This window comes from Oncorhynchus keta, chromosome 30, assembly GCF_023373465.1.
Source record: "Oncorhynchus keta strain PuntledgeMale-10-30-2019 chromosome 30, Oket_V2, whole genome shotgun sequence".
Classification (NCBI taxonomy): domain Eukaryota; kingdom Metazoa; phylum Chordata; class Actinopteri; order Salmoniformes; family Salmonidae; genus Oncorhynchus; species Oncorhynchus keta.
Genome location: NC_068450.1, coordinates 43442255 through 43467733, shown reverse-complemented (window position 1 = coordinate 43467733; position 25479 = coordinate 43442255). Strand labels below are relative to the sequence as shown.

Genomic DNA, 25479 nt, shown 5'->3' with positions numbered 1-25479 from the left:
GAAAAGGGCTCTGCCATTAGAAATGGGCACTTTGGCTGGAGCAGTCCCAAAAGACTGGTTTGCTTTGCAAGCTTGAGGTGTATCTACCGCCCGTCGCCCCAAATATCAACAAACAAAAAAAATGATGTCACAGAGCACTTATAACGAGAGCAGCACCTGCCTGAAATGCTTAATTGCGACTAGAGTGAGCCTGAACAGAAACTATGAATTTCCATCGTGATCGACATAATTGTCATCACTCTATGTACTGGCATGCCATTTTCAAGAAAGGCTTCCAGACGATATTCAGATCACTTTATACATTTTAATGAATTATGGTAAGACAAAAGATCATTTAAAAAAAAAATGGATAATTGCAATATGCTGGGATGCTGTCATGCTCTCCCGTATCGTTTACAACACACATTTCATTTGATGGTAATTTTGAGGAGTGTTATCAAAGACGACTTTCTCTCTCATACTATACATTCAGGAAAAACAAGGAAACAAAGTGGAGAACATTTAATAGTTTAATAATAAGCTGCTGTATACATTCAGTGATTATTCAGATTTTCATGATGCCAGAAGCCATGGGTGAGACCAGCAAAAAACATTCAGCTACAAGATCTATTTCGTTGTATGCAAATGTGTCCTTTTTCTCATTTACACTTTTCCATGTTGTACATAGGTTAACTGCAAAGCAACTGAAAACCGCATCGCTGATTTCTAAAACGCTTCTTCAAAGACCTTGATTTCCTCCAAACATACAATTCCACCAAATCTGTTTGGTTGTGATTGTAAGATTTGACTTGTTGTTCTTAATTATATTTTCAAACGCAATTCAAATGAGATGGTACCTGATGACACAACAGTTGAGCATTCCTTCATCCTTAGTCTCTTACTTGAAGTGTCAACAGGGCTCTCACCAGTGCTGAGGTGAGGAATTTACGGAGGGGTACCTTCGTCCAAAAACAGACACACAGAAATAGTTGGAATCATCTGGAATCATCTCAATAGCTGAAAAAAAAACGATCTTAAACCTCTTCATCTCACTTAAATAAATTAAGCAATCTTAAAGGTTTTGTTTGTGTCCTTTTTGGTTTATTTTGCTATCTCATTCTAAGCTCAACTGGCACACTACTGTTGCTGCTGAAATTGCTTTTTTTGTTTTTACATTTTCTATTTGCCCACACAGAAACTTCATGGCACGAGAACTGACCAATAAGAAACTCTTTACAACAAGGTAGACTGCAAGTCAACAGTTGCCAGGGGTAACACAGTAAACAAAATAATCCAAGTTTAATGAAAAGAAAATTATAATAATCATGATCAATACAAAAGCTAAAATAAATGAATCAACAAAAGCCAGTTAATTTCAAGTTTAACTTACTGATAAAATAACTAAAATAACTACACAGCATTAAATATTCTCATTATACATTTTTAAATTATTTATAAAATATATTTTGGCATATGTTTTTTTATTTTTGTGTTTGTGTAACAAACGCTACTGTAGCTTCAGTTGAACACCAATGTTTATTATTATTATTTTTTACTCTTGAAACAAAACATTAAAGGGATTGTCACATAACAACAGGTTATTAAAAATGATACTAGTATACCCTATACAGAGTTTCACATAGCAAGACGTGAGTGACGATCCCTCTATTCTAGCCCCATAGTCAAAACTCAGAAAAAGTACAAGACCAGAGCACAACGTTTCTAATTGTGCTCCACTGGCTACAATCAAGATTGGGCACAGGAGATTTCTAAAGCAATGTTTTTCCCCCCCTCTTCCATACATCTCGGTCGTGACGGAAGGAATCGGTCTGTTCCGAGTCCCAGTGTTTGGAGTGCCTGGGCAGATAGCGAGTTCATTTAGCCTTCCTTTCAGTGATAAGCCATAAATACTGTTCCATTCCTTTCTCCGTCTTTACTACTGAGCACTGTTCAAGACGCGCATGGAGGCAATTGTTCAAAGAAGATGTATGTCTGTCTTTTTGCCATCTGTTGCACTGTGGTGAGCTCACTCTACAAAGGAAACAACAAGTTGATTTGACAGCCGAGCCAAACTGCAAACCAAAGAAGGCAATCTCAGTTAGTGATACAAAAAAAGTTCAAAAGGCATAACTGTACTTTTATATCTGTCAGTGTAGGTGTCCAATCCACAAAAATCCGAACGGTGCCAGCCTCGGGCGGGGAAAGAGGCCGAATCCGGCCAAAGGGGCACGATTGGGCGAGTCACACAATCAACAGTAACCTGCCTGTCCACTGGCTGCAGACGGGGTGAGCAGCAAACAAACAGAAAAGCAAACAAGAAAAGTACTGCGACTACAACAAAGCCACATCCAAGACCATCACTTTTCTTGAGGAACACAACACAAAGCTCAGCATATTCCAGTACGGTTCCATATCTGGGCTGTGTCAGACCTGGTCGTTAGGTACTGTATACTATGTTCAAGGTGTCTCTCTTTCTTTCTTTCTTTCTTTCTTTCTTTCTTTCTTTCTTTCTTTCTTTCTTTCTTTCCTCGGCTTGAGTTTCTCCTGCGTACACACAGCTATGGCGGAGTGTATATATATACGTGTTTGTTTATTGTGTGTGTGTGTGTGTGTATAGACTCCCCTGAGGCCCGTTAGAGCACAATGTCCTTCAGGCGCTTGCTGCTGGGAGACTCCTTCTCAAGATGGACGCTGTCGTGGAGGAGCGTGTTGATCTCCCGGACGGCCGGCTCGCTGTCCTTTCCCTCGGGCTGTCGCAGCATGCTGTGGTTGGCGATGCGCTCAGCGTCGCGGCACTTGAGCGTGTTGTAGCCGGATGGCGCCTTGGCTAGCGGGCTTTTCAGGTGCACAGGGGAGGTGATGGGGCTGGCTGCCTCGCGCCCGTTGCCTGCCTCGCGCACGGCGCCGCCGTTGGCCTTGGGGCTGTATGCCTGCGACTCCATCATTGTCCGCTTGTTGCCCTTTAGCTCGCCCCGCTCTGGGTCCTCTGGGCCGTCCTTGCCGAAGGTGGCAAAAGTCCGTTTGATGGTGCCGGTGCCGCAGTCCTCGTAGTGGGGCACATCCACGGTGGTGGCCTCGATGGACAGGGCAATGACGTTATTACGTGGGTGGCCATGCTCAGGAGACTTGCCACGGGCTGGGCCGGGCACACGGGGCATCCAGCAGCGGTCCGAATGGCCCAGGATGCGACACTCGTCCTGGCAGTGGAAGCCTTCGCTTGGGTCTGCAGAGAGGGGGAAGAAGGGGGGGGAGGGAAATCGTTAGGTTTATCTGTTGAACTGGCCTATTTTCCAGCACTTTAACTCATTCACGCTTTGCTTTCATGGATTTCACCATGGTTTGTTTATGGTACTTTCATCTTATTGAAAGGTGTCAGAAACGTGAAAAAAATGAAGAAAAGTTTGTGGCAGCCCCAGTTTATATTTTTCGTGGGTAATTTGCTTTCTCTTTCATGTATGGCGTTTCTGCCATCTACACAAGACTCTTCTCCTGCTGCCTTGCCGTTGCTTCCAGACGACTCGATCTGCAAGTTTGAGGCACTTTTAATGCGCCAATTAAAGGACGTATTATTAAATCAAAAGTCAATTTCGAGATCATGCACCATCAGGTTTTCTATAGCAACACTTGATGAATGCCAGGGTTTAAAAAGTGCAATCAGATATTCCCACTAAGAGAGACAGCAGCCACGTTGCCATATTGTTGCCTAGTTCATCTAGCCCAGTCTCTGTCATCCGGCACCGAGTTATAAATATATAATGATGTTTAAATGCTGAAAATAATATTTGGCTGAGTCTGCATAACTACATATCCTTTGTGTCGAAGGGAAAGGCTTTCAAGACGGTTTTTGTATCATTATAAAAACAATAAAAGAGCCAAGCGCTCTAGTTTTGAGCTGTCGTCCTCTTTTTCTGTCTTTTTGTTATCTAAGTGAAAAATGTCTGTCATTTTGACATTACCTTTCTTTTTTAAGATGTTTTTATTTTTATCCATATGCCAGTTCTTGATGCTGAGGCCTTTTGAATCCATACATTCGTTATTGGCCATCTGGACAGATAACCTAACAAGGGTACATGCAGGATGCCCTCGTGTTTACGAATACTATCAAAGAGTGTGAGCCTCTCACCAAATCACACACCCATCACAAAGCAGGCAAAGGATGGCTTTATACTGACATATTGAACGCAAGTGAAGTTCTGTTATGAGAATGAAAAGGATGTTTGTGGATATGTAGCATCTCACTACAATCGCACTCGTGAAGAAAGACTGAATAACATCTACAGTAGAGCTACCCATGTTAATGTCCAAATATACACAGTCATTAATCTTAACCATTCAGTATGCCACTGCTGTGCCTCCGAGCTCTCTCTGTTGGCCTCGGCCTTGTAAAAGAAACTGACACGCAGATGTTCAGAGACCACATTTCTAAGCCTCCCGATTGGTCCTCGCCTCCTCAGGGCAAGGGGCCCTCCTCCCACACGAGAGGCCCAAGGTGACAAGAAGGGATTGTGGGTAGAAATTGCAGCGCGCCACACATTTACATATCACCTATTTAAAATCACTAATTACTGTTTCCTTCCCCTCTTTTCTGCACTCTGAGGAACACCTCTGCTTTGGGCATTCAGATCGATATTTAAAGATTGCGTTCCAGGGGCAAGGCTGCCGGACCTGTCTCCCTCTTAAACAGTGATCCTATGAGATTGAAAGATGACTGAATGGCTGGCTAACTGGCTGGCTAGGTTCATGGGACATTTAAACCATGCTATGGCTGATCTCCGTGGAGGATTAAGTGGGTTTGCTCAAGGCCAGGGACACTGGAGCTCAAGAGGCCAAGCAGGCAGCCATGACCATGGGTGACCGACGTCAATTCCATCATGAATGTTTCATGGAAGGGCTGTGCTGAAGGATTACCTTGAGCTTTGCAGTGTGTGTGTGGGGAGGGGTTTGTGTACCCTGACGCATATTGCCTGTGTCTGCAATATGCACACAGACACCACACACAGACACACCCTCTCTCCTTCCCTCTATTCACACGCTTGTCCATACACACTCCCGCCCACACACTCTGATGTGCACAGGGGAACATGGCGAAATTAAAATGGAATAGAAAATAAAGCTCTGGATCAACTCTGGTGACTCAAATTTAGTATGTAATTACCAGGGCCTGTGAACACACACAAATCACCTAAAGTCAATGTTATCACCATGGAAACGAGTGGTAAAGCTCCATTATCCATACTGCTCTCTGTGGCAGAGACTGGCTGTAGAGCACCTGGCATATTGTACAATCCCATTCTCCTCTTCAGAACTTTTGCTCTCCTATGAGGATCTTCCTCCTTTTCCAGGGAAGCTAGATTTGATTGAAAGATCTCAGAACACAAAGAAGACCTATTTAAAGCCTATGCTTTATACTGAGCCATCCATGAAACATGCAGTGAATATACCCTTTCTCACCCACTTCCTTTAGGGGACCTCCGGAGAGAGAGAGCGGTTCTGAAAGCCGGAGCGCTATTAATGAAACTTTCACATCCTGACTCCGCTTAGAGGTTCACAACACAAGCAGATGTCATTCTCAACGGTTCCCCCCCAAAGACGACAAAACAACATTGAAAATATAGAAAAATTAAGATGTACGACGGGTCTTCGGTCGAACCCTGACAAAGCCGGATCTCTTGGGGTGGGGGGGATCTAAAGAAGCTAAATCTAATGCTCACAAATGAAGCAATTAAATGCTCTTTATAGCCGGATCTGAAACACCACAAGCTGAGAGGAAGAGCAAGAAGGAGGCACCCTCCTGCTGTGAATGCCTATTGAAAGTCATCAGGAAAATAAGCTTGCCAATCAGTTCCATGAAAAAAACTTAGAGTACAGACAGAGCCGTTCGTTCTATATCATTTCCTGTCTAGGATTTAATACCTATTAATTACTGAGGGCACTCCGTCGGGAGTCGGAAGCTCGCCTGTGTTTTTCAGTCATTCCAGATTTGAAATAGAAATCGAGTTAAATGGAGAGAAGGGGGAAAAATAAATCACAACGATCCAAGTCCCTCAGTACTGCTGACAATTCAGAAATGTTGTGCCTTTAATTCAGCATCGGGGCGTCAACAGAATAGCAAAGGCTTTGTGGAGCACTTTAAATATGTATGCCCTTATAAACGTAACACATAGTGTAGGCGAAGAATACATATTGGCACTTCAAATGCAAAAGCCAAAATCTCCTGGTAGATATCGCCCGTGTTTTTACATAGAACAACATTGGTTTTACATCAGCATGAAGAAGGGAGCCCACCTGTTTCCCCCTCGCTCCTGCTTTCCCCTCGCTCCTGCTGTATTCATTGACTTGGAGCTCCGCTTATTCTGCCACCTCACTTTCTGCCCCCTTCCTCATTCACAGGAATGTGCAAGAACCTTAGGTCACGGCAGATAGAAAGTCAGCGGGTAGCTCTTTGAGCCTCTCACAGCCATCCCTCAGTGTACCGTTGCTAGCAGACCTTTAATGATCCACCCTAGTTGATCACCTGGCGGTGCTATTTGTTTGTGGCTAATGTAGCAAAAGTGAGAGAGTCGGCTAAACTAGCAAATGGTTGAGGATGAAATCTCCTCACAGTGAGCACAAAAAGGGAAGTATTCTGCTCATATGTAGAAAAGACTCTACCCCCATAACTCGCGCCAGAAATCTGTTGCCTTGTTTGGCAGGGTAATGTGCTTTCACTTGGAAAACAAACACTGTTTTCCCTCTAAAAAGTGCAACAAGAGAACCTCCAGGTAATCCTATAAAATGAGGGGGAAGAAGGCAGAGTGATGTCTTAACGAATAAGGCGGCTTTGACTAGAAAGCCAGGGGTGACTCGATGCAGGCCCAAATTCTGGAGACGACTCACAACTCGGTTTCTATTGGGGGGCTTAATTGCAGCCATGACGCTGTGAGATTCTCTGTATGACATCGTTCAGTCAGTTTGGGTTCTCTGAACTATGAACCCTACAAATTATTTAGAGCAGTAAGACTCTTTTAAAAAGTAGTATCAGAAAAAGGTGGATGAGGATATATTCTTAAAGATAATTGTATATAGTCATATACCCTATGGTTAGGACCATGTACCATTTTATTCCACTTTATTTAGCAATGATTAGTGCTATTGATAATGATTATGATGGCCCAATATTACCGTAACAACACTGTGCTGCACCAAAATAAAGAAACTTGTCAGACGATACCATGTTGAGATCATTCATCAGACGCTACACTGGCAAAAACATGATTTGGAGAGATTTTCAACTTTTCATTTATTTATTTTCATTTACTGCCCCAAAAGCTTTACTTTTCTACTGTAAATCTGTTTGTTGTTTCACCCCCAACCCGCGTCATCTTCGGTATTGGTCTGTGTCCAATGGCTGAAACAATGAATTTACAGCTTGTTTGTGTGAGAAGAAAAAGTGATTGGCTCTGGGAGAACGAAAGACCAAACCGCTATGGCTGATATTCTGTTTTGTCTCTTTCACTTCGCTGCAAGAGAGGTGCTGCCTGTAGCTGACTGGTACGAAATCTGAGCAGTTATCCAGCCACTGACCCCTTTAACCTTTTACTGCAGTGGGCTAAATCAAGGTAACACAAAGTGATTCTTTGTAGTCTTAAACAAATCTACTTTGAAACAAAGTATACACCTCACACACATGGTTATGGGCTTAAAGAAGAAGTCACCTGTACCATGTCAGATATAGAGTTGAAATGTATTCCATTTTGCGTTTATATCCCAATATTACCCTATATACATCACAGAAGATTGACATATGACATAGACAAAGACATAGACAGATTAATGATGAAATTGTGAAAAAAATATTCATAACATTCCACCCATGAGGCCAAAGAGGGTGCTTATGGTCATTGACTGCAGGAAAAGGCTACGGACAAGGCTGGTGGCAGGCCGCCTCTCCTCCTCCATGTCTGTCTGTCATCACTCCTCATGCACCACAACAAAGCCCACACGTTGCTGCACTTGAGGTGCCAGTCCCTATCTGTGACAGTGGAATTGCTGTTTTGTAATTGCTCTCCATATTAATTTTCCATTCTACCAGCCAGAGACTAAATTACCAAGATTATATCTCATTTGTACCACAGTCTCTCAATGCTCAACTGCTGATGCAGAAGCTCCTTCAGCAGAAAAATCTGAGGGAGATATTTCAGAAATGGGGAATTTAGTGTCTGTGGTTGCTTGGTGCTAGAGCTAAGTTGAATTCTCAAGCAACCCTGGACTCTGCTGAAAACCTGGGTTGTGTATATTAGGCACCAAGTGAAAGAAAGGGGACTGAAACAGGGAGGCACTACCTTTAACAATAATATATGCACATTTTCATTTTCCATTTGCAAAATGTTTAAACCCTGTGCCCCAATGAACACAACCCTGATTAACTTGGTCATGGCTTACCCAGACATAGTGGGTCAGGGGCTTTACAGTCTGGTCATGCTTTAGCTAGCTCTAGGGCTAATGCTATTTGCCATCCACTATTACTGGGCTTGAGCGGGGCCTGCCAGTGAGGCAGCCTCCTCCACTACTACCCACCAGGGAGAGTCCAAGCGCTGCTGTCATCCCAGCCAGCCAATTCAGTCGGCCGGTGCCATTAATCAGCCGTGAGCCCTGGTTCCTGCGGGAGTGCAAGATGGAGTGTGATGGTCTTGTTTTTACAAACATTGGAGGGGCATCCTTACCGTGCCGTGCAAGCCCATCATTCTCCCAGCACCGCCACGGCAGCCGAGGCCTTTCCCTTCTCTCCATCCACTGCCTCCTACTCCCAACAGCATCTGGTTCACTCAACCCCCTTCCTCCTCCCAACCGCAAGTCTTTCCCTCCTCCCCATCCCCTGTTCTCCCTCCCTCTTCCGTCCTCTCAACTTGTCTCTTGTCTTCCCTCGTCTTACATAAAGGACATCACTTTTATTAAATCTACCTCTTTTGGAGTCGTTATCCGACCCCTCCAGACTTCCTTCTCCTCTCTTCCTCTCATCCTCTTTACCGTCAGTAAGATTATTAATTATGGAGGAAATTAGAGTCGCTAGGAAGCCGTGTTACGACTGTCATACGGATAGGGAACTGTGAGAGCGGGGGGCCCTAAGCTGCCTCCATTTCAGAGCATTAGTACCAGTAAATTTATCAGGGAAGTGATTTGCTATCTAGTCCATCGAGCGGCCGGGTGTGTGTCTGACAGGCCAGTCTCTTCCGTGAAGGCCCCGGCTGTGTGATTAGTTGGCGGCTAACGTAAACTGACAGGTTATCTTATATCTCTGGTCAACACCACCAACCACTACCCTTACAGCCTGTTTATTTTACAAGTACCTCTTTCATTAATTCTTTTAAAAGCTAAACTATAAATCATGCCAAATTCCAGAGAATGTTCTCCTTCTCCTCCTCCCAAGTCTCTGTTTTACTGCCCCATCAACTCCTGGCGTGTGTGCATTCCATCGCAGGTTCCTCTTTTTTTAAAGAATGAATCTCCAAACTGGTGTTGACAAACAATGCAATGGCTTCTAAATTGGTACAAACACCATTTGTTTAACAGCTGTGTAACTGCGACGGGGAGAAGAAAATATATATAATATTTTTTGCTATGCTGTTTTCATAAATCACTTTGACCAAAACGCTGCAGTAGGCAGCGATGACAAAGGCAGAAGTGGCGAGCCAATGGACTGCTTTATATAGTGGTAACGAACATGAGCTGGTTGTCATTATGAAATACGCCCAAGTGGGCTGGCGGGACTTTTTTTCCAAGTGCCCTGGCAGGCGACTAATTCTATTTTGCTGGGAGGCACCTTTCCGCACCCTATCAAACAGTGGCTCTATATAGGAGATATAACCATCAATGGCAACTAGAGGTCACAGAAGCCTGGTTAAAGGTTCTAAAAATGCCATCACTGGCTCCAGGGGCTCAGCCTTTACTGGGAACATGGCGTAGGGAGATAGGGAATGCTCCGAGGGGCAGGTTTCAAAGTGATCATGACTGATCTTGTGTGAGCTACTGGGATGTAGGATGTAGGCAACTTGGATCACAGCGTAATAATTCCAGGGGTTGTAGGGGTCAGCTCACGCCCAAGGCTCTGATTTGACGACAGCCTGACACACACACACACACACACACACACACACACACACACACACACACACACACACACACACACACACACACACACACACACACACACACACACACACACACACACACACACACACACACACACACACACGCACACAGCCAGCTCAGGCCAACATATCAACAAGAGTAGGATCTGTACTGCATCCTAGGTGACCGGCTAATTAGATGAAGGATACCATTCTAGGGGTGCTGCTCACCCTATTGGCAGACCCTCAAATTAACCTGGCTCATTGCAGGGCCACAACAACAACAGTGGCACGCACCCCCAGAACACTCAATCCCCATTTTCTCCACAGTCCCAATCCCTGACCTGCCATTGGCTCTCTCATTTCCTCTCTTTGTAATGGCATCTTTAAATACATTGTAACAAATGCTGCATTCCTGCTGTGTTTAAGCTTGACCGAGCTAGCGAGCTAATTTGCTTCTGCAAAAACCCTTGAGTCTGGGAAAGGGATCGAGGAGGGACAAACGCAGATAGTAAATTACATCTGTGATAGGGGGACAGGGACGAGCTGGGCTTTTGGGGTTGAGGGATGGAGAGGGGGGAGTAGGCAGAGGCAGGAAGACGTCGAAGTCCCTTCGACGAGGTAAGCAGGATATAATCATCGCTGAGGCTTTCTACCCATCTCCAGGGAAGCAGTCTTAGCTAAGGAGTCCCTTATGGGACAGTTCTCAAATGAGTCTATTTGTGGAATTTGTAGAATCAGAGTCTGAGAATATTAGAAGAGTAGCAAGGGTAAAAGATGCTCTACCTCGCTTTAACAGCTGGGTGCTCTGCCATATATGACAATAAGGTTTCTTCAAAAAAGCCACCCCACTCTCACCCCAGTGCTACCATAAACCAACTTCCCTTACATTTTGTGTTTTTATTTTCAAGTGTGGTGTTTTATTCACTCAGGAAACCCAACACAATAGCTCAGTTCCCACCTGACCACGAACCCACCTGGACATCCGGCAGCCTGAGTTCAACAAATCAATGCGTCTTCCTCTAAACAGCTGGGCCCAGCATGCAGAGACATTGAATATACTAACATCGCTAGACTCCATGGCATTCCCTACATAGTGTACTACTTTTGACCAGAGCTCTATGGCTCTGTCTATGAGCCATGGTCAAACGTAGTGCACTAAATAGGGAATAGGGTGCGATTTGGGACTCAGGCCATCTCTGTCTCTACCCAGTGAGACTCGGCACTGCTTGAACAGAGGCCCCCTTACATAATTAATGTAATGTGCCTTCTCATTCAGTCATGTTCACTCTGTGTCTGCTGGGACTATGTGTTTTATATTCCGTTTTATCTCCCAGCAGAAAAGACGCCAGAGCATTCATTCTCTCCCTCCCCCTCTCTCTCTCTCTGTTCCCTCTTTCTTCCCTGTATCTCACTCTCTTTCTCACCCTTCCCTCTTTCTTCCCTGTATCTCACTCTCTTTCTCACCCTTCCCTCTTTCTTCCTGTTATTATTTCTTTCATTGTCCTCCATTTCTTTCCACGTCCCCTTCTCTTCATGCTCGCTTGAACAATCTATGGAAGTAGAACCATGTGGGTGAGGTTGGTTGAGCATGTAGGAACACAGTGAAGCAGGGGATGGCCCCCCTGGGGAGAGCCTAGCGGTCCGGTAGAAAGGCTTGATAAGAGGCCTGGCGCAGGTCACCGGAGCAACCCCTAGCCAAAGTAAAGTGCAGGTGACGCATAGAGGCTAATGTTGCACAGGGGCTTGTTGTGATTTTCTCCAGTCACAAAAAGGCCATTTTTGTTTGGTGTCTGGAGGCCTGCTGTTTCTCTCAGAGGGTCTCCATTATTCACAGCTGAGAGGGCGCTGGCTGTGATGGCACTTAATAGCACTGAGTCCGAGCCCATCTCCACACCACTCTGTTTCTCTAGCCATTGCCTCTACGGCGGAGAGGGGATTGTCAGCAGTACAGCAATCCCGGAGAACTGCGGTGGGCTGGTATCACCCACAGAAGACAGAGTGGGTGAAGAAAAGAAAACCATTGAAGTGAGAAAGGAAGAGGAAACCAACAGTTATGTATTTTCTCGACTATGGCATCAGGTAGATGGTGGGGAGGGGGGGTGGGGGCTCCTTACTGGATGCTTTGTGTATCGTACATTGGGTACGGTTACATGCACACAATAAAATGATTATTGTGAATACTCAGATTAATAAACTAGTTTGGTTTACATGCTTTGCAAGAAGATTAGCCTAATAATGTCACACCCTGACCATAGTTTGCTTTGTATGTTTCTATGTTTTGTTTGGTCAGGGTGTGATCTGAGTGGGCATTCTATGTTACATGGCTAGTTTGTCTATTTCTATGTTTGGCCTGATATGGTTCTCAATCAGAGGCAGGTGTTAGTCACTGTCTCTGATTGGGAACCATATTTAGGTAGCCTTTTTGGTGTTGGGTTTTGTGGGTGATTGTTCCTGTCTCTGTGTTTGCACCAGATAGGGCTGGTTTAGGTTTTCACGTTTCTTGTTTTGTTAGTCTGTTCATGTGCAGAGTCTTTATTAAAGAACCATGAATAGAAACCACGCTGCATTTTGGTCCCCCTCTCCTTTAAGTCAAGAAAACCGTTACAAATAATCCTGTTTGCATGGGCACATCTAAAATCAGGCAACTTGATGGGACTTTGATAAATGCAGAAAATTGCCAATCAAAATAAACTTTCTACCACCATGTTATCTTTGGGAAGACTAGTTTGATTCTGGGTTTGGACATAAAGTTTATTGTTTAAACTATTTCTATGATGAACACTTTACTCAGGCAAAAGAGGGAAGCTCCTTTGGCTGGTGCAAGCACATATGCTAGCTGAAATACACAGCTGGAACTGTGATTAAGGTGTTTACATGTCCTAATAATTTGGAAGATCAGAAATCCAGGTGTTTTAATCGGTGTATGCTTACTTCGATTGTAACTTTACTCTGATTAAGCTAAACAGAGTAAGTTATTTACATGACTAATGCCATACTCCTCCTACTGCCATAATCAGTTTAATATTGAATTATTAGTGTGCATGTAAACATACTCATTATGATTAAATGGCTTATATGTGGCAAAGAAGCATGCGCTTAGCTTGGCACGCTGCCACCCCCTATGCAAGTTAGAATGCCCCATTTAGGGATGGGGCCACACACACACATAACAAGGTTTGTTGCATGGGGGTGGGGTTAGGATAGGCCCATTCATATCCTCAAGGAAACCCATGTCATTAAACTCATAATCGTCTGTGGTGGGATATTAAATTAGACGTCACCTGTGAGTGCTGAATGATATCAGTGTCATCTGAGACTTATTAAGTTGTTTAAGATCTCTTTGTGATGCCAATGAGAGCCGAACTAGGAGACGGTGTCCGTCCCAAATGGCACCATATTTTCTACATAGCGCTCTACTTTTGACCAGAGCTCTATATGGGCATTGGTCAAAAGTAGTGCACTATATGGGCAATAGGGTGCCATTTGAGACACATCCAAGGAAACACAGGATTCCCATTATGGTCATGTGTGTCAGTCTTCTCCAGGCCATATTAATAATGGGCTTAAGTCCCCTATATAAGGCGGCTCTTGTTCATTGTCTGGGGTATGGCGATCAGTCTCTCTGCTGTCTATGTGCAGTCTGGCTCGGAGATTTAATGGGGAATGCATGAGAACAGGACGGTGCATCATAAAAAAAGCAATTTTGTGGGTTTCCTGTCTGCCATTAAACTTAACAGCTAACCTCTCCCATTACTTTCTATCCTCCTTTTTTAAAGGGGTGGAAGGGTGGAAGACGAGTAAGGGCTGAAAAATCATAATTGGCTCACCAAGGAGAATTAACTGATTTAAATGGAATGTCTTCCTTTCCAAGGGATAGCTATTTGATTGGCATACCTTGAATATTCTTGGGATTTCTCGTGGAGGAATGGAGGTTGCGTGCATTCAGAATGGACAAAGGGATCTTGATTGGAGAGAGGGAGGCATGTGCAAATGATGGTCTGGGCTGTGTGTGTGTGGTGGAGGTGGAGTCATCCGTTTCAGCAGGCCACTAGTTTATCAGTAGCGGCCAGAGGCCTTCTGGCAAGATTGGGGGCGTGAGGGGGGTTACAGGTGTCCACAGGCCATTTTCTGATCCCCTCCCTCTGTCTGTCCCTTTAATCTTTCATCAATAGCTATTAATCTGGACCCCAAGCTGGCCAACAGGCTTGCTGTAGCTGCGGTCATTCTGTACCAAGGGAAAGTCCCTCCCAACTCCCTCTACCTACATGTTTTCATCCTGTTTAATTGAAATACTGTGAGCTTATCCGGCCGAGGTCATCATTGGGGACAACCAAGTGGACTTCAGACACTAATCAATGAGGCTAAGAGGGAGAAAAGTGGTTTGTTTCAGTTTCCTCAACCTGTGGCCCCTACAAAGGAGATAAGCGAAAACACCGCCTGCTATTATGCATGTTTTATAGGTGGGTTGGCCGGGCTGGTGTGCTAGTATTTCTTCATTGAAAAATGGGGTCTGCTTTCCAAATGATTGAATTTTTAAAGAATAAATCATTTGCTGCTGAATATACATGAAGCAGAGTGAGAGATAAAGGAAATGCCAGCTGCCCAGGGTAGTAACCTTTTGTAACCACCTTAATTACTGTAGAAGGAGAAGGAAGTGGCCTCTACAAAAAAATCCATATATTTTAAATACACTAAGTGTACAAAACAATAAGAACACCTTCCTAATAATTAGATAAACAGAAAAGCCTCAATTTGTCGGGGCATGGACTCTACAAGGTGTCGAAAGCATACCACAGGGATGCTGGACGATTTTGACGCCAATGCTTCCCACAGTTGAGTCAAGTTGGACCATTCTTGATACACACGGGAAGCACAAGAGAAAGTGAGACTGAGGGATATCTCACACAGTTAGAGGAGGAGAAAAGCTTTCTCCTATCTGTCAGGAAGTGTGAGACCCAGGTAAAAGCAGAGATGCACACATTGCAGCAGTGGAGAGATGTGCCTCTCTCTCACTCACTCTCCCTATTTTCTCTTCTCCTCCCATGCTGCAGTGATAAATGTCTCTTTGTATTCTGGACAGAAAACTGCAGGGCTACAATGTACTTGTCAGTAGACAGCTCATTTTCTCTCCCTTAAACAGAGCACAGTATATGCTTAATCTTTCCCTTTGGTGTAGGCAGGAAATAAAACAAACGCCTATTGCCAAGGACTGGAATGCCCAGAAAATCGAACCCCATTCATTGCGTGTGTGTGTGCATGTGCATGTGTGGTGTGCGCAATGTAAGTGTGTATGTATCCGTGCGTAAGCATATTATGGGCTTGCCTGTATGCACACATGAGTGTGTGCATGCATGTCTGTGTGAGAGTAGCATATTAAATCAGTGTTGCGACTGCATGGCTGTTCATATCTTTGTGCCTCTGTAGCCTATTGAGACGTTCCGACTGTAGTACTGTAAAGTATTCCTACATGGGAGTCTACAGTGTAGCAAATAGAGTTGATTAGAGCTGGCTCATTGCAGGCTAGCTGCCAGGCTTGGCCCGGTCTAGACCGAGCGCATACAGGCTTGTGTCTGATACCCAGGGATCCCTGTAATACGAGGCCCAGCTTTGCTTTGGCAGCAACGCACGCACATACACACGCACATACACACGCATACGCAAGCAAGCACACACACACACACACACACACACACACACACACACACACACACACACACACACACACACACACACACACACACACACACACACACACACACACACACACACACACACACACACACACACACACACACACACACACACACACACAGCCTCTCCCAGAGATATTTGTCCTGTCTGCTCAGTTATTGCCCCACACACAGCCTCTCCCAGAGATATTTGTCCTGTCTGCTCGGTTATTGCCACACACACAGCCTCTCCCAGAGATATATGTCCTGTCTGCTCAGTTATTGCCACACACAGCATATCCAAGAGATATCTGTCCTGTCTGCTCAGTTATTGCCACACACACAGCCTCTCCCAGAGATATCTGTCCTGTCTGCTCAGTTATTGCCACACACACAGCCTCTCCCAGAGATATCTGTCCTGTCTGCTCAGTTATTGCCACACACACAGCCGCTCCCAGAGATATCTGTCCTGTCTGCTCAGTTATTGCCACACACACAGCCGCTCCCAGAGATATCTGACCTGTCTGCTCAGTTATTGCCACACACACAGCCGCTCCCAGAGATATCTGACCTGTCTGCTCAGTTATTGCCACACACACAGCCGCTCCCAGAGATATCTGTCCTGTCAGCTCAGTTATTGCCACACACACAGCCTCTCCCAGAGATATCTGTCCTGTCTGCTCGGTTATTGCCACACACAGCCTCTCCCAGAGATATCTGTCCTGTCTGCTCAGTTATTGCCACACACACAGCCGCTCCCAGAGATATCTGACCTGTCTGCTCAGTTATTGCCACACACACAGCCTCTCCCAGAGATATTACATTTACATTACATACATTTAAGTCATTTAGCAGACGCTCTTATCCAGAGCGACTTACAAATTGGTGCATTCACCTTATGACATCCTGTGGAACAGCCACTTTACAATAGTGCATCTAAATATTTTAAGGGGGGTGAGAAGGATTACTTTATCCTATCCTAGGTATTCCTTAAAGAGGTGGGGTTTCAGGTGTCTCCGGAAGGTGGTGATTGACTCCGCTGTCCTGGCGTCGTGAGGGAGTGTGTTCCACCATTGGGGAGCCAGAGCAGCGAACAGTTTTGACTGGGCTGAGCGGGAACTGTACTTCCTCAGTGGTAGGGAGGCGAGCAGGCCAGAGGTGGATGAACGCAGTGCCCTTGTTTGGGTGTAGGGCCTGATCAGAGCCTGGAGGTACTGAGGTGCCGTTCCCCTCACAGCTCCGTAGGCAAGCACCATGGTCTTGTAGCGGATGCGAGCTTCAACTGGAAGCCAGTGGAGAGAGCGGAGGAGCGGGGTGACGTATCTAGATCGTATCGTATCGTAGATATCTGACCTGTCTGCTCAGTTATTGCCACACACACAGCCGCTCCCAGAGATATCTGTCCTGTCAGCTCAGTTATTGCCACACACACAGCCTCTCCCAGAGATATCTGTCCTGTCTGCTCGGTTATTGCCACACACACAGCCTCTCCCAGAGATATCTGTCCTGTCTGCTCAGTTATTGCCACACATACAGGTCCCACTATTATAGTTCCAAATCATCATCCTCAATTCAAAAATAAAATTCTCTGAGTGTCATTCTAAGATTAGGATTATATGCTATTTCAATCAAGCCAATATACACTGAGTGTACAAAACATTAAGGACATGACATAGACTGACCAGGTGAATCTCAGTGAAAGATATGATCCCTTATTGATGTCACTTGTTAAATCCACAATCAGTGTAGATCAAGGATGACCAATCGGTCGCCCCCCTTTTGTAGGCCCGCGGGCCAATTTCAATCTGGGGGGAACTCAGTCGGGGTCTCAATTTACTGTTGAGAGTTAGAATAATAGAATACATTAGGTGCAATTTATACATTTTTGTTGTGAAGTCACTTAATTAGCCCATGTTAGCTAAAAAAAACGTATTGGTAAATTAGTCTAGCGACAGCTATAGAAACTTGTAGTAAGCATGATGCAATTGATGATCAGCTATCGTATAAAAAAAACTGCAAACAATTGCCTCCACCCTATGGAAAAAATGTGTATTGTCGCAGGAATTGAACATTAAAACCCCCAGAAGTATCTTCACTGTCACGAGTGAAGCCGCTGAAATGTTTTGCTAGCAAGGTGCGTGTGTGTGTGTGTGTGTGTGTGTGGGGGAGGGGGTATTGTGACGGCCCTGAATTTTCTGAACCGTCTCAGTGCAGCTCCTTCCAATAGGGCGCTTTCCCTTTAATTCCCAATTAAATAGCCAGCATCAGCTGCACGAAAGTGGGGTTGTGATGGAGACGTGCATGAGGATGTGTTCAACCCTCAGTTCCGAAGCTTCTCTATTCCGTTTGTTTTGTTGCCGTTAAACGTGTGTTTTGTAGCCTAAGAGAGTTTACCCAGGATCGGATCCACTCTTTGCGTCCCTGGACTACACCTCTCCGTTCTTCGTGGCCTTTCTCCGCGGGAGATCTATTGGCGGATTGGATTGTCTGACTGACCGACTGACTACCACCTTTTTGTATACGGTATTTCATTTGTTTGGATGTGATGTATACTGTGATTTGTGTAGTTAGTGGTAGTTGAGGACTTAATTAAGAGTTGATCCGCTTTAAGGTTCTGTGGTAAAGTAATTGTTATATTGATTGTATGTTTAATACTGGGTTTACGCTACACGGAACGAACGGACAAACATCGCGTGACAAAAGTCACTTGAGTTCACTGAACTCCTTTACCGGGCAGGACTCTTTTTAGGCCCGAGGTACAGGACATTTCTGGAGGAACCAGAACTCATTGTGATATTATTATATATGTGTGTAATCGTTGTTGCTAATACAACCCACGCAACAGAATATAATTGTTTTTGAAGTTCTTTTCAATGTTTTAAGGGTTTATGAAAAGTTTATTTCCATCCTGACTTTTACATACGTCCTTTGTATTGGTGTAGACTTGACGGACCAGATGGGACTCATTCCCACCCAAACTAAAAGGAGAAACTAATGTTTTCTCTGGTAGGCACAACCTACCTGGCACCCCTATAAATAATAACCTCAAGTCAAAACCGTTACATAAAAAATGGCACCCCAGATGGGACAGCTCAACATTGAGAACTAACCAAAGCAAATATTTTGTGTGGAATTAAAACAATGGATTCACCCCAAGATAATGTGCTCATCCATGTCATACCTGTCAATGGGAATACACAGGGCCATTCTGACCATCAAGCTGACAATACAAATCATAATGTGAATGGAGATAATGGAGTTGATTTGGGCCAGAGCCCTGGGAATCTGAATGCTCGGCCTGAGCCACAGGCCACAGGAGGTCTAACCAGTTACTCACTTATTGACATGGATCTGTGTGGAAGTACTGAGCTAGTCCTCCCTCTGACACCCAACCTTCCTCCATTGTCTGGTTTATCTCCAGAGGTTGTAGTCTTACAACTTCAAGGTGACATCCTTGATATTCGTCAGACTCAACAACATCTCCAAACTCTTATCCACCATAAATTCAAATGTCTGAGGGAAGAGCAACAACAGAGTGCCATGGAATTCAGAAACTCACTGAGCACTCTAACCCACACGCTGAAAGAGCTCAGTGAGAGTGGAAGACGGGAAATGACTGGTGCCATGGACAGGCAGTTTGACTACCAACGAAACCAACTCACTGCCTCTCTCCAATGGCGCCTGCAACATCACCACACTGAGGTCCTCAAGGATGTTAATTCTGTTTTTCTCCCATGGTTAACACTGTAGACCACTTGCAGACGGAACTCTCTAATTGTGTTAAAATGTTGGATGACGTGTCTGTGGACATGGCCTCCATTAGGCACAACTCCTTACACAGAGTTTCCCTGGTGTCCACTTCAGTTCAGACCACTGAGGGCCAAGCTGGCACCTCTGAATGTCCAAGACCGTATCAAGTAAACCCTTCCAGAAACCACAAATCACAACAGGCCAACACACCTAACTCTCTTCGCAGGAATGACCATCCTTCTCTGGGTGCTTTAACCAGAGCTGAAACCCCAAGAGTCACTGCCTACGCCCCCATCGACATCCCCTTCCTTTCAGTTAATACCGCACCAATCGGAAGCTAAAAAGTTACATGATTGGGGTTCAAATGTGGCAGTCTTCTCTGCCATTGCTCCGGTACCACTAACCCTCGATAATCCTTCTGACGATCTCCTTTTACAGGCTGTGAGAAAAGCTCAGCTGGAACAGCCAGAGGAGTTAAGGCTGTTGGAACAGCTGCAGAATAATGCTGATGTATGTACTTCAAAGCTGGGACGCACCAGGCTCCTGAAGCACAAAATATTCCTTACACAGGAAATGCCGATCAAGCAAAAGCCATATCGTTTGTCCCCAGCGAAGCTAATCATCCAAAAGGGACTCATAAATGATATGTTAACCCAAGATATAATAGAACGTTCCTCCTCTCCCTGGGCTGCTCCTGTTGTCCTCATCCCAAAAAAGACTGGTGGTCTTAGATTTTGTGTGGACTATAGGAAGACCAACAATGTTTCCCAGACTGATGCCTATCCTCTTCCCACCATCCATGAGATCCTGGAGTCATTGTCTGGCGCTGTTGTGTTCACTACCCTTGACCTCAATAGTGGTTATTGGCAGGTTGAGATGGACCAGGAAAGCAAGGACAAGACTGCGTTTGTCTGTGCCGAGGGCTTGTTTTCCTTTAAGGTGATGCCCTTTGGATTAAAGAATGCCCCTGCCACTTTCCAAAGACTCATGGAGATTGCGTTAGGTGAGCTCAAAGGGAAGATCTGTTTCGTCTACCTGGACGATATAATTATCTACTCTCAGAACAGAGAAAGACACTTTCAAGATCTTCAAGCAGTGTTGGACAAGTTAAGAGAAGCTGGTCTGACCTTAAATATGAAGAAGAGCAACTTCTGCCAAACCTCCCTGAAGTTCCTTGGCCATATTGTGTCTTTCGACGGCATTCATGTGGATCCTGAAAAGACAAAGGCTGTACAAGACTTCCCTGTGCCAACCACACTCAAGGCCCTTCAACGGTTCCTTGGTATGGCTGGATGGTACCATCGGTTTTGTGTCGAACTTCTCCCAGGTGGCAGAACCCTCAACGCGATGAAGCGAAAAGGAGCGAAATTCCAATGGACGGCAGAGTGCCAGACTTCCTTTGAAACCCTGAAACGACATCTCGTCACACCTCCCATTTTAGGTCATCCCAACTTTGATTGCCCTTTTGTTGTTTACACTGATGCAAGTGATGTTGGACTTGGTGCTGTCCTAGTCCAACAGACTGGACTTGGCACTGAAGAAGTGCTAGCGTTCGCCAGTCGGACATTGAATGGAGCAGAACGGAACTACTCCACAACAGAGCAAGAGTGCCTTGCAGTGGTCTGGGCTTTGGAAAAGTGGAGGTACTACTTGGAGGGAAGACACTTCACTGTGGTCACTGACCATTCCTCCCTTGTGTGGGTGTTCAAGACCAACAAACCAAGCACCAGACTCATAAGATGGGCTCTACGGTTGCAAGAGTTCACATTTGCAGTGGAATACAGGAAAGGAAAATACAACACTGTTCCAGATGCCTTGTCCAGAGCTCCTACTTGTGATAACGGTGGCCCTGATCTTACATGTGCTACTGTCCTGTCAAGCAGTCGAGACTCGCCCAAAACGGACTTTCCCATCTCTGATGAGGCCATATGGAAAGCTCAACAGGATGATCCAGAAGTACAGGCTTTGTACCAGACTATCCTGGAAGATGGAGAAAAGATGGTCAATCCTACCACAAAGCTGACCATCATTGAAGATAAAGTCTACCGAGTCGTACAACTACCTCACAGAACACTCTACCAAATGTACATACCGGACACTCTACGCCTACAACTGCTTCAACATTTCCATGAAGACCCATTAGCTGGTCATTTGGGCAGGTTCAAAACCTACAAGCGGTTGCAAGCGTTACTGTACTGGCCACATCTGAGCATGGATGTGAAGTCACACATCCAAAACTGTCAGGTTTGTCAAATGTACAAACCAGAAGGTAGAAAGCCTGCTGGCAAGTTGCAGCAAACGGTGGTTACCCGACCTTGGGAAATGTTAGGAGTGGATTTGATGGGTCCATTTCCTAGAAGCTCCAATCAGAATGTGTACATACTTGTTTTTGTTGATTACTATTCAAAGTGGGTGGAACTCTTTTCCCTGCGTCAGGCCACAGCAAGGACCGTCTCTAACATCCTTACGAAAGAGATCCTGACTCGCTGGGGAGTGCCTGATTACATCCTGTCTGATCGAGGTTCCCAATTTGTCTCTGATCTCTTTGAGGAGACCTGCCAAAGATGGAACCTGAGGCAGAAGTTGACCACGGCCTATCACCCACAGACCAATCTCACTGAGAGAGTAAATCGAACCTTGAAGACAATGATTGCTTCCTATGTAGGGACCCAGCACAAACACTGGGACAAGCACCTTCACGAGTTTCGATTTGCCCTGAATTCTGCTGTGCAAGAGTCCACTGGAGTCACACCTGCAGAGCTGAACCTAAGTCGTCCTCTCCGAGGACCCTTGGATATGGTGCTACAGCCCCAGCAGCTTACTCCAGACGCTGCTTGCTATGACCAGGTAGGCCATCTCCATGACTTGAGAGCTCTTGTCTCAAAGAACATGATCCAGGCTCGACTCAAGCAGAAGAGAAATTATGATAAGAACAGACGAGACATGCAGTTCCAGCTTCGTGATCGGGTGTGGCTTCGCTCTCATCCTTACTCGAAAGCTGAACAATTCTTCTCGGCCAAGCTCGCTCCTAAATGGCAAGGACCATATAGGATTGTGGAGCAGATGGGCCCTTTGAACTACCGAGTGGTGAAAGAGGACACAGGTGAAGATATGCGCATCGTCCATGTCTCACGCCTTAAGGCCTGTTACCCCTCGGCTGAGGAATTGGAGGCGATTGAGCGCCGCAAGGTCCTGGATATCTTTGAAGAGGATAGTGAGGATACTTTTCTTGGATTCCCAGACCCAGAAGTCTCGCACCTTAAGGCCTGTGACTTCTCAGTTGAGGAGCGTGAGCTCCAAAAAGTAATGAATATTTTTGTAGAGGAAAGTGATGAGGAGACCTTTCTCGGTTTCCCCGACCAAGATGTGCCTTCCAGGGCAATGGTCGGCTTTTTCCAGGGGAGGGGGTGTGTGACGGCCCTGAATTTTTCTGAACCGTCTCAGTGCAGCTCCTTCCAATAGGGCGCTTTCCCTTTAATTCCCAATTAAATAGCCAGCATCAGCTGCACGAAAGTGGGGTTGTGATGGAGACGTGCATGAGGATGTGTTCAACCCTCAGTTCCGAAGCTTCTCTATTCCGTTTGTTTTGTTGCCGTTAAACGTGTGTTTTGTAGCCTAAGAGAGTTTACCCAGGATCGGATCCACTCTTTGCGTCCCTGGACTACACCTCTCCGTTCTTCGTGGCCTTTCTCCGCGGGAGATCTATTGGCGGATTGGATTGTCTGACTGACCGACTGACTACCACCTTTTTGTATACGGTATTTCATTTGTTTGGATGTGATGTATACTGTGATTTGTGTAGTTAGTGGTAGTTGAGGACTTAATTAAGAGTTGATCCGCTTTAAGGTTCTGTGGTAAAGTAATTGTTATATTGATTGTATGTTTAATACTGGGTTTACGCTACACGGAACGAACGGACAAACATCGCGTGACAAAAGTCACTTGAGTTCACTGAACTCCTTTACCGGGCAGGACTCTTTTAGGCCCGAGGTACAGGACATTTCTGGAGGAACCAGAACTCATTGTGATATTATTATATATGTGTGTAATCGTTGTTGCTAATACAACCCACGCAACAGAATATAATTGTTTTTGAAGTTCTTTTCAATGTTTTAAGGGTTTATGAAAAGTTTATTTCCATCCTGACTTTTACATACGTCCTTTGTATTGGTGTAGACTTGACGGACCAGATGGGACTCATTCCCACCCAAACTAAAAGGAGAAACTAATGTTTTCTCTGGTAGGCACAACCTACCTGGCACCCCTATAAATAATAACCTCAAGTCAAAACCGTTACAGTATGGATGTGTGTATGCAGACCCATGATGCACTGTATGGCCCCTCATGATGAGTTCAGTTCTTTTGTAGCCCCCACCCCCATCAAAGTTGCAAAGATGTAAAGATGTAGATGAAGGGGAGGACACAGGTTACAGAAGGATTTTTAAGCCTTGAGACAATTGAGACATGGATTGTGGATGTGTGCCTTTATGAGGGTGAATAGGCAAGGCAAAATATTTCAGTGCAAGGGGTATGGTAGTGCCTTTGAATGGGGTATGGCAGTAGGTGCCAGGAGCACTGGTTAGTGTCAAGAATTGCAATGCTGCAGAGTCTTTCACACTCAACAGCTTCCCACATGTATCAAGAATGGTCCACCGCCCAAAGGACACCCAGCCAATTTGAGACAACTGTGGGAAACATTGGAGTCAACATGGGCCAGCATCCCTGTGGAACGCTTTCGCCACCTTGTAGAGTCAGCGAATTGAGACTGTTCTGAGGACAAAAGGGGGAGGGGGGGTGCACTTCACAATATTAGGAAGGTGTTCTTAATGTTTTGTACATTCAGTGTATAATCATGCCATTTCCAATGTGTTTCGATTAGTGATCCAGGACAGAGCATCCAGTAGGGGCCTGGAATTTACCCCCAGACAGAGCAGAGATGGTCAGGTCATCTCTACTGGGCTCAGCCTCTGGTTCCAGCCTATGGTTTCCTGGCCATTATTTAGTGTCTGATTAGACTACAGAGATCTAGCCTGCAGACCTCTATCTATACCCCCTGAGCCTTGTTACGAGTGGAGACTGTGTTGGAATGGAAATGGGGCTTTGCCAAAGCGAGGACTCTGGAGGTACTAGGACAGGAGTAAGGGGGGGAGGGGAGTACCTAGTGCTGTCACAGGCTTCCACAGTCCAAAAACACAATCATTCAGAACCACAATAGCCTGCACAAGCGGTAGACTGCAGACAGCTAGCACGAGGCCAGGGATGGGGTACTCACATTTCAGTCCGTTTTCTCTTTCCTCCAAGCACAGTTATCTCCTCTCTCGCTTTATCGCTCTACCCCACTCTCTCTCTCTCATTAACCTTTGAACACACACACTCATTCGCTTGATCTAACACACAGACACAAACAGACACATACACACACCAGCGTGCACATAGAAACAGGCAAACTCTCCCTCCAGACATATTGCCCTCTCTCTCTCTCTCTCTCTCTCTCTCTCTCTCTCTCTCTCTCTCTCTCTCTCTCTCTCTCTCTCTCTCTCTCTCTCTCTCTCTCTCTCTCTCTCTCTCTCTCTCTCTGTCTCTCTCTCTCACACACACACACTCTCCTTTTCTCTTTTTCCCTCCCTATCAACTTGTCACATGACCTGTTCTTAATCTCTCCCCCTCTGTTCAGCACTGCCCTGATCCCCCCTGTGCCCTCCTCCATTGGCTACTAGCTGTGTGTTCGACAAACAATTGTGATTCTACTTGGTTTCTGAGGAGATTATTAACACACCTAGCCTAGCATGCCTAGTAGCTACAGCGGGGTCATGAATAAGCAATGGGAAGAAGTATCCAAGAGCCGTATTTTCTCTTTCTCCCCCGCTCCCAATGAATGCAAGGGATTGTGTGGAAAATGAGCTGTCAGTGGAGGAGATACATCAGGCTCATTGGCGAAGCCCTAGGAAATAATGAAGGACTCCACCATTTCT

General features: G+C 45.4%; 1 protein-coding gene across 8 annotated transcripts in view; it reads right to left on the bottom strand.

The window, feature by feature from the left end:
- Positions 1 to 496: 496 nt before the first annotated feature.
- LOC118363646 (protocadherin-19-like) overlaps positions 497 to 25479 on the bottom strand; it is an 84918-nt gene continuing 59935 nt past the window's right edge. For all 8 annotated transcript variants that reach the window (XM_035744714.2, XM_035744719.2, XM_035744716.2 and 5 more), the window contains one exon: positions 497 to 3202. In XM_035744714.2, coding sequence (XP_035600607.1) covers positions 2613 to 3202 — 590 coding nt within the window. In that variant the 3' untranslated portion in view covers positions 497 to 2612. The remainder of the gene's footprint in view (positions 3203 to 25479) is intronic.